The sequence below is a fragment of the Trichomycterus rosablanca genome, chromosome 19 (assembly GCF_030014385.1).
Source record: "Trichomycterus rosablanca isolate fTriRos1 chromosome 19, fTriRos1.hap1, whole genome shotgun sequence".
NCBI lineage: Eukaryota > Metazoa > Chordata > Actinopteri > Siluriformes > Trichomycteridae > Trichomycterus > Trichomycterus rosablanca.
In genome coordinates, this window is record NC_086006.1 from 15710273 (window position 1) to 15719546 (window position 9274).

Here is a 9274-nt window from a genome sequence, read left to right on the forward strand (position 1 = left end):
CACTATGTTCATTTAATATTCCTATCAAAATTGATCAGTTAATCAGATTATGCCTTAAGCTGCTGGAACATAAACCAGTCATAACATTAAACCACCTGCCTAATATGCTTATTTGACCTGCTGACACATGGACTCCACAAGACATCAGAAGCAGTCCTGCGATATCACCAGCAGGTCCTTCAACTTCTGTATATTGTCAGCACCTATATTTGTCATATATACATATACAGATGTACAGCACAATGAAGTTCAGAGCAGGGTCAGCCATCGTACAGCGCTCCTGGAGGATCAGGTTAAGGGCCTTGCTCAAGGGCCCAAAAGTGGCTTGGATTTAAACTGACAATCTTCCAGTTGATAACCCAAAGCTCTACCCACTAGGCTACCACTGGTTCGCAGTTTAAGCTTAACTGATCCCAAAAATGTGAGTTTAGGTTGAGACCAGGGTTCTGTCTAGGCAACTGGAGATCCTTCTAACATAGCTATTTAAACTATGTCTTTATAGACATTGCTTTGTGCTAAGGGGCATAATCATGCTGAAAGGGAAAGGGGGTTTCCCCAAACTGTTGTGCCATTAAGAAAAAAAGATGTTTTCCTTAAATAATTAAGATATTATATTTAGCAATGCCGGCAGCAGACAAAATTGGCCATTAAAGTCTGCAGGGTGGGAATAAACAGAAAAGTTAGTAGCCTGAGGTGCCTGTACAAGAAGTGGAGGAGCTCGGAGATTAGAAGATGTCCGTGCGCGAATTCTGGCCTCAGGCATGAATCCACCAAGAAGTATGGGCAAATAAAAAGGGGATTGAAGACTGCACATGCATCGGAGGAAGCGTGAGGTACACACTCTCCTCGGACATGACCGGAGGCTCCAGCAGTGGAAGACGAATTGTTTACAATAAGTTGGGAAAAAGGGTTAGGGTTAGAGTTATTAGCGTAATTATGGTTTATAACTCTAAATTCATCTGCAAAGTAAGATTTTGCTTTCAGTCTTCATTGGTCCTTATGACCTAAAGTTGGGTTACAACACATTTAAACCATTGGGAACTCGATAACAACCCTTAATTTGTTTAAGCTCTGATGTGTTACATAAAAAACACACAGAAATGTATAATTACAAATAAATAAAGAAAAAGAAACATGTTACTGTTAAAGACCTACAGGTTGACCAAATAAAGGGTGGGACAAATTGAACAGTGGAAACCATAAGATTACCACTTAACAACTGGCAAGTGTGGGACTGGCATCACACACTTGACCAAGAAGCACAGGAAGGGTCGACTGGAATATGCCAGAAGGAATTTGGTACATGGTTCTATGGCTTGACAAATTAAAACTGGAACAGCGGTTTGTCTGGAGCAAGAAAGGAAAGGCTTATGATCAGAAGAATACAATCCACACGGTCAAGCATTGAGGTGAGTTAATGATAGGGTAGGTAAGTTTTTTTGCTGCAGTCCTGGCTGTGTGACTGGCATCCTAGTAGATTTACAGAAAAACCATGGCATTTAAAAAAAGAATGGGATGCCATGTGTGGTGAATGTTTTTTTTTTTTTTTTTTTTTTTTTTTAAGAGATTCATGTGATTATTATGAACATCGTGTGATAGTTTAACCAGAGATAATTCATGGACTGACCCCTTTATATATATATATCCTAAAATGTTGTTGAAAGTCAAGAAAGTTGTGCAATAACCTTGTAATTATAGCAAGTTCTGTTCAGTACTGCTACATTTGGCTCATTAACGAAACAAGAAAGTTAGCCAATGATGTTTGTGTCATCATTTTCCTGTTGTTAACAACCAATTGTGTCCAAGATTTACCACCTTGGACTGGTGATGACAAATTTTAAGGTAATCTTATTTCTGACATCTTCTTTCCACTTTCTGCAATACACAGCCTCAAAACTCTATACTACCACCATAATGCTTGACACTAGGTAAAGTGTAAATTAATAAATATATACTTATAAATATATACTTATATCACTGTGGCCAAAAATTACTACACAACTTTCGTTTAGAAGGTATCACTTAAAGAGCAGGGGTTTTACACAATTTGGTTACATTCATGACAGAATAGTAGTTACTTGTTACACAATATTTATCAGTTCAATGGACAAAATGGACAAAATTGTCCATGACTGAGTTTGACATTAAACTTGTGAACTGATGAATCTTGTGTAACGAGTAACTACGGTTCCTGTCATGAATGTAACCAAAATATAAAACATGACATTATAAATAACATAAATAAATAATATTGGATTACATCTAGATACATTTCCTTTTAGCAGATGAGGACAGCTTGGGTTTTCGTCCTGTCCCAAGCAACAACACATTGTTTCATGTAATTAAAGACAGATGCTTGCATAAATGGGACTGAAAGTTGCCAAGAATTGGCTTCTGACAGAAATGTCACCAGTTTTAGTCAACATGACCAACAACAAGAAATTCAAAGGCCAGTCCACAAACCTATTGTCAACTATTTTTTTTTCTTTTTCCAAATGTAATTTTCCATGAGAGTAATTATTTTCTGTCCAGTTATGCTTGTTTAGTACACTGTGATATTTCTTCCCTGTGGTTAAACTGCTGGCAAGCTCATGAAGATGTTAACCACAGAAAGTGTTCAGTGCCAAAACTTAACTGCACCAATTTTTTTGAGACTCGGACGTCTTCATTCCTTAATAATGATTCCAGGACTTGCTTACCTACTATCCATGATGCCTAGATGGAGAGAGTTCTGGCTCTAAACCTTAACTTTAAAGGTACCAAAAAACCTTACCTACCTTGTCTAAGGATGCTTAAGAAAATAAGTTAAAGTAAATGCTGGAAGGTCATGTGGTTTATTGAAATTGTAATTTATTGAAAATAATTCAATGCATGACTACAGTTATATAGCTAGCAAGCTACTTCATCTACAAGCCCCATTTCCGAAAAAGTTGGGACAGTGTGTAAAATGCAGCAAAAAGAACAATCTGTGATTTCTTTATTTTTTTGAATTTTTATTTAACTGACAAAAGTAGTAAGAAAAGATTTGCAATGTTTTTACTCATCAGTTTTATAGTATTTTGAAAAAAGAAACACATTTAGAATTTGATTCCTGCAACACTCTCCAAAAAGTAGATACAGAGGCATACATACAATAATACACTAACACTGATCAACTACTTTTATCAGGTAAACAAAGATTCGTCTTTTTATTGTGTTTTACACAACGTCCCAACTTTTCTGGAACTGGAGTTTGTAAAAAGTTTATTTCTAATCATGATTAAAGCTGCTGTGTGTAACTTTTGCTGATAAATGTTGACTTTTTTTAGGTAGTAGGGATCAAAATACAGTAATATATGATGTTCTTGTCAGTGTTAGTGTACCTGAAAAACCATGATGTCCAAATCTAGCGTAGATCTAGCGATCATCAGCCCTTATCCAGGAGATCTACCTTTCCACAAATTGCCTTAATTCAAGTTACATTTGTGTCATTTGTGGCTTTTATCCAAAGCGACTTAAATTACGACTGAATACAATTTAGGCCCAACAGTGGCAAGTTGGTGGCAGTAGGGCTTGAACTGGCAGCCTTTTAATTACTAGACCAGCACCTTAACCCCCGACCTACCACTGGCCCCACTGTCGTTTTTTGGGGTTGCACCTAAATGATCAGAAAGGTATATCTCATTAGAGCAGGGCAGGTGAGCACTTATTTAGATCTTTTCACTTATCAGGTTTAATTAGAAGGGTTCACTGCAGGCATGTCCACATGAGGTCTGGCAGCACTTCTGGTCCTCAGGGCACTGGCCGTCATGATGGCAATACTCAGCACAAATCTTGGTTCTCTTGGGCAGAGGGCAACGACCGGGCTTTTCTAAAATGAAAAAAAAAAACAAAGCACTGTAGGTAACCTTCTAATTATCATCACTTTCTCATCTGCCTGCTTGACAAACAGGAGTACAAGAATACACTGATGTGCCAAAAGTCATGGGGCAGGAACTAGTATCGTGTATGACCCCCTCTAGCCCAGTAAAGTGCAGCAACTCGATGTGGTATCAATTCCACAAGTGGACAGAAGACGCATGGAGACGCATGTTAAGCAATGCCACCTGGATAGCCACCCACAGCTTCATGGTACTTGAAGGTGCAAGATCTCTGGTGCAAAAGGACCTTTCCACGGCATCCCATCATTTATTGGTACTCTCCAGAATGCTCCTCAAACCAGTTTTGGACAACTTGGGCTTTTTCAGCACGATAATACACTGTGCCATTGGGTCCATCACTGTGGGGGTACATTAAGTGGGGGTACACAGGTCAATGATTTTTTTTTAGACAGACCAGTGGACCCAACCCATGCCATAAAAACACATCCCACACCAATATGGAACCATGACCAGGATGCACAGTGCCTTCTTGACAACTGGGATCCATGACTTATTTGGGTCTGCACCACACACGAACCAGACAATCAGCCCGAAACAATTGGTACCATGACTCATAGGACCACGCCACGTTTCCAGTCCTCTATGGATTTGACAACCCCAGTTAGCAATGAGCACCAGTGAGGCACTATGTTCTGTGTGGTGTTAACAGAGGCACTCTGGTGGGTCTTCTGAAAAATGGTTTGTAAAGCTAAAGTTCATAATAGGACTGGAGACCTTTTGCATCAGAGGCCAATGCACAAAATACATACACAAATACATACAATACATACACAAATACATTACCCTTGAGTAATGAAAATGTATGAAATGAAGGAATTGGATGAAGCCAAAAGATGCTTTTAACTCATAATCTATGCAACCAATGGTTAAGTACGATAGGGGATCCAAAATGGTATGGGATGCCAGCTCACTGGAATGATTACATTACTGCTTTGCATGGTCATTTAAAAGAAATTTTAAGAATCTAGCTGGAAGTTAAACTGTTTACCTGTATAAGGAATTGTACACCTGTGACCACAGCCATTACTGCAGCATTTTTCCTGGTTGGGACAGTCGCTGTCATTAGTGCAGAATTCAGCACACAGTCCAAAACCCCAATTTTGACGAGGACATATACCTGGCTTAACTGTGGGACAAGAACACACGATTAGGGGAATTATATGAGTACACCACTTTAAAACTTTAACCTTAAGATACATCTAAGAATTTTACTAGGACTTGCGTTAAAACGGTCCCCAGTATAGTACTAGTATAGTACATTTTATTAAAGTATAGGTATTTACAATCATGTCTAAATATATATACACACACACAAACCCCATATCTGTACAGTAAGATTTGGACATTTTGTAAAATACAATTACAATAGAATCTTTAATTTGTTAATTATTTTGAACCTTTGTTCTGACAAAAGTACAAAAATTACTTTTAATGTTTTGGCTTACCAACTTAATGTATACTGAAATATAAAGACATTTGGATTTGATGCTGTAAAAGAAGTATAGGTTATAGAATATAAGTTATGCCAGTTTTCAACATTCCAAAATAAGCAGGTAAATTGGTAAGTAAGGCTATTGGGTATAAATGAAGAATCCACCGAAAGTTCGGTCTTTGCAAGCAAAGATCGTCATGGGTTTGTGGCTCATCACTTGGTGCCAAACTTTATGAGAAAATCGCCAATCACACAAGCTCGCAAATAATTTCACCCTCCACCATACGTGATATTTTTAAAAGATTCAGAAAACCTCAATTCTCAGTCTGTGCAATTCGATACATGAAGTCACTTTACATATCTTTGTTTATTTTAGATCAAGTCAAATAAATAATTAATTATTCCTTTGTTCGCTAACTGTACTTTACGATTTCAGCTGGAAGCTAGACCGTTCACCTGTATAAGGAATGGTACACTGGTGACCACAGCCATTACTGCAGCATTTTTCCTTGTTGGGACAGTCGCTGTCTTTGCTGCAGAATTCAGCACACAGTCCAAAACTTCGACGAGGACATATACCCGGCTTAACTGTGGGACAAGAACACACGATTAGGGGAATTATATGAGTACACCACTTTAAAACTTTAACCTTAAGATACATCTAAGAATTTTACTAGGACTTGCGTTAAAACGGTCCCCAGTATAGTACTAGTATAGTACATTTTATTAAAGTATAGGTATTTACAATCATGTCTAAATATATATACACACACACAAACCCCATATCTGTACAGTAAGATTTGGACATTTTGTAAAATACAATTACAATAGAATCTTTAATTTGTTAATTATTTTGAACCTTTGTTCTGACAAAAGTACAAAAATTACTTTTAATGTTTTGGCTTACCAACTTAATGTATACTGAAATATAAAGACATTTGGATTTGATGCTGTAAAAGAAGTATAGGTTATAGAATATAAGTTATGCCAGTTTTCAACATTCCAAAATAAGCAGGTAAATTGGTAAGTAAGGCTATTGGGTATAAATGAAGAATCCACCGAAAGTTCGGTCTTTGCAAGCAAAGATCGTCATGGGTTTGTGGCTCATCACTTGGTGCCAAACTTTATGAGAAAATCGCCAATCACACAAGCTCGCAAATAATTTCACCCTCCACCATACGTGATATTTTTAAAAGATTCAGAAAACCTCAATTCTCAGTCTGTGCAATTCGATACATGAAGTCACTTTACATATCTTTGTTTATTTTAGATCAAGTCAAATAAATAATTAATTATTCCTTTGTTCGCTAACTGTACTTTACGATTTCAGCTGGAAGCTAGACCGTTCACCTGTATAAGGAATGGTACACTGGTGACCACAGCCATTACTGCAGCATTTTTCCTTGTTGGGACAGTCGCTGTCTTTGCTGCAGAATTCAGCACACAGTCCAAAACTTCGACGAGGACATATACCCGGCTTAACTGTGGGACAAGAGCACACAAAGTGAAAAGTAAGTGCACCCCAACAAATTGAATACAAAACCTTAAACGTTAATTTTACTAGGACTTATGATAAAGCAGTCCCCCGGCCATCAGCTACATCAAAAAACTTAGTATAGTACAGTTTAGTAAAGTATAGGTCATGTCCAAATATTTATACACCTATAAGAGAAAAATATGTCCCAGCAGTCTTGGGATTTTAATGATTTCTACAACTGTTTGTTTTCAGTGACTGAATATTGTTTTCTGTGACTATAGAAAGAAAAGACATTGTACGCAAACACCCCATTGTGGAAGCTTAATGGTACATCTTGTATAGAGAGACTAAGATAATGCATTGTGTCGCCTGGCCTGAGTTGTGTAAAGAGTAATGGACAAAATGTGGGTTGCTTGAAAAAAAGTATGAAAAACCCTGTTTTAATGAACATGATTATGCATATATATTATATATATATATATATATATATATATATATATATATATATATATATATTGATCAGCCATAACATTAAAACCACCTTTTTTCTACACTCACTGTCCATTTTATCAGCTCCACTTACCATATAGAAGCACTTTGTAGTCCTACAATTACTGACTGTAGTCCATCTGTTTATCTATGTCTATTTCTTTAACCTGCTTTTACTCAGTACTTCAATGGTCTCGCCTCACAGCAAGAATGTCCTGGGTTCGATCCCCAGGTGGGGCGGTCCGGTCCTTTCTGTGTGGAGTTTGCATGTTCTCCCCGTGTCTGCGTGGGTTTCCTCCTGGTGCTCCGGTTTCCTCCCACAGTCCAAAGACATGCAAGTGAGGTAAACACTGGAGACACTAAATTGTCCAAGACTGTGTTTGATATAACCTTGTGAACTGAAGAACCTTGTGTAATGAGTAACTACCGTTCCTGTCATGAATGTAACCAAAGTGTAAAACATGACGTTAAAATCCTAATAAACAAACAAACAAACTTCAACGGTCAGGACCCCCACTGGACCACCATAGAGCAGGTATTATTTAGGTGGTGGATCATTCTCAGCACTGCAGTGACACTGACATGGTGGTGGTGGGTTAGTGTGTGTTGTGCTGGTATGAGTGGATCAGACACAGCAGCACTGCTGGAGTTTTTAAATACCGTGTCCACTCACTGTCCACTAATAGACACTCCTACCTAGTTGGTCCACCTTGTAGATGTAAAGTCAGAGACGATCACACATCTATTGCTGCTGTTTGAATTGGTCATCTTCTAGACCTTCATCAGTGGTCACAGGATGCTGCCCACGGGGCGCTGTTGGCTGGATATTTTTGGTTGGTGGACTATTCTTAGTCCAGAAGTGACAGTGAGGTGTTTAAAAACAACATCAGCGCTGCTGTGTATTATCCACCATGTCAGTGTCACTGCAGTGCTGAGAATGACCCACCACCCAAATAATACCTGCTCATGAAAGGCGGCTAACAAGGCATGCAGAGAAACAGATGGACTGCAGTATGAACAATCCAAACCTGATGTGGTTAGATTTGCTTTGCTTATCAATTTGTTATACTGCAATAGGAAAAATGCAATTCTGCGTGTATATCTTGTTCATATTTCTTGTGTTGGAAACAAACGGTACAGCAATATTTTAATAATAAACTTCAGTTTTTTAGCTATTTTAAAATTGCTATTATGTACACATTTTTAAAGCATTAAAATACTAAAAGAGGTCATTTAGTCCCTAATATGAAATACATGTCCCTCAAGTAAATTTTGCACTTTTGCTGAAAGAATGTTGAAAGTCTTTAATGTTAATCAAGTATAACAATTGTACTTTTACTCAATTTTCTCCATCCTCTCCATCCCTGCTGTTCAGGAACATAACAGTGAATTCCGCCCACATTACACATACAGCAATAGTTGCTCCATACTTTTTCAAATTGCAAAAGACTGACCTTTTTTTTCGAGCGCTTCACCCAGGTACGGCCATTCAGTCAAAATTACAAACACAAAAGTAAAAAAACAAAGAAAGTGTAGGTTCATATTTTACACAGAGACTTAGTTTTTCACTAGACTCACTAACTTCTTCAGGACTGCTCTTGTACTGAGGGAACCAGGGCAGGATGGATGAGGTAAATAAATAGAGTGGAACGAGTTTTGTGCTGGGTCCCTGCGCCTGCCGGTTTAAAGGTCTACATTTTTATAAAACTGTTAAAAGGGTTTATACTTTAAATATAAAGTAAAATTAAACTTTATACAAATATTGCTCTGTACACTAAGGAAGCGTTTGTTAAAACAATACAATTGGTAATAAGTGGAAGTGTAGTTCCTCCTGCTAGTAAAGACATAAACACCCTGTTGTTTAAACCTACATTGACTAGGCATAACATTATGACCACCTTCCTAATATTGTCTTGGTCCCCCTTTTGCTGCCAAAACACCACTGACCCATTGAGG

The 9274-nt window shown here is 37.8% G+C and overlaps 1 protein-coding gene across 1 annotated transcript; it reads right to left on the minus strand.

Annotated features, from left to right (window-relative positions):
* Positions 1 to 2833: 2833 nt before the first annotated feature.
* wfdc2 (WAP four-disulfide core domain 2) lies at positions 2834 to 8863 on the minus strand. Its single transcript, XM_063015572.1, has 5 exons — positions 8773 to 8863; positions 6703 to 6834; positions 5809 to 5940; positions 4909 to 5046; positions 2834 to 3850 (listed from the first exon to the last, which is right to left on the minus strand). Exons 1-5 carry the CDS (start codon positions 8858 to 8860, stop codon positions 3717 to 3719), a joined length of 624 nt encoding a protein of 207 aa, XP_062871642.1. The 5' UTR covers positions 8861 to 8863; the 3' UTR covers positions 2834 to 3716.
* Positions 8864 to 9274: the final 411 nt, after the last annotated feature.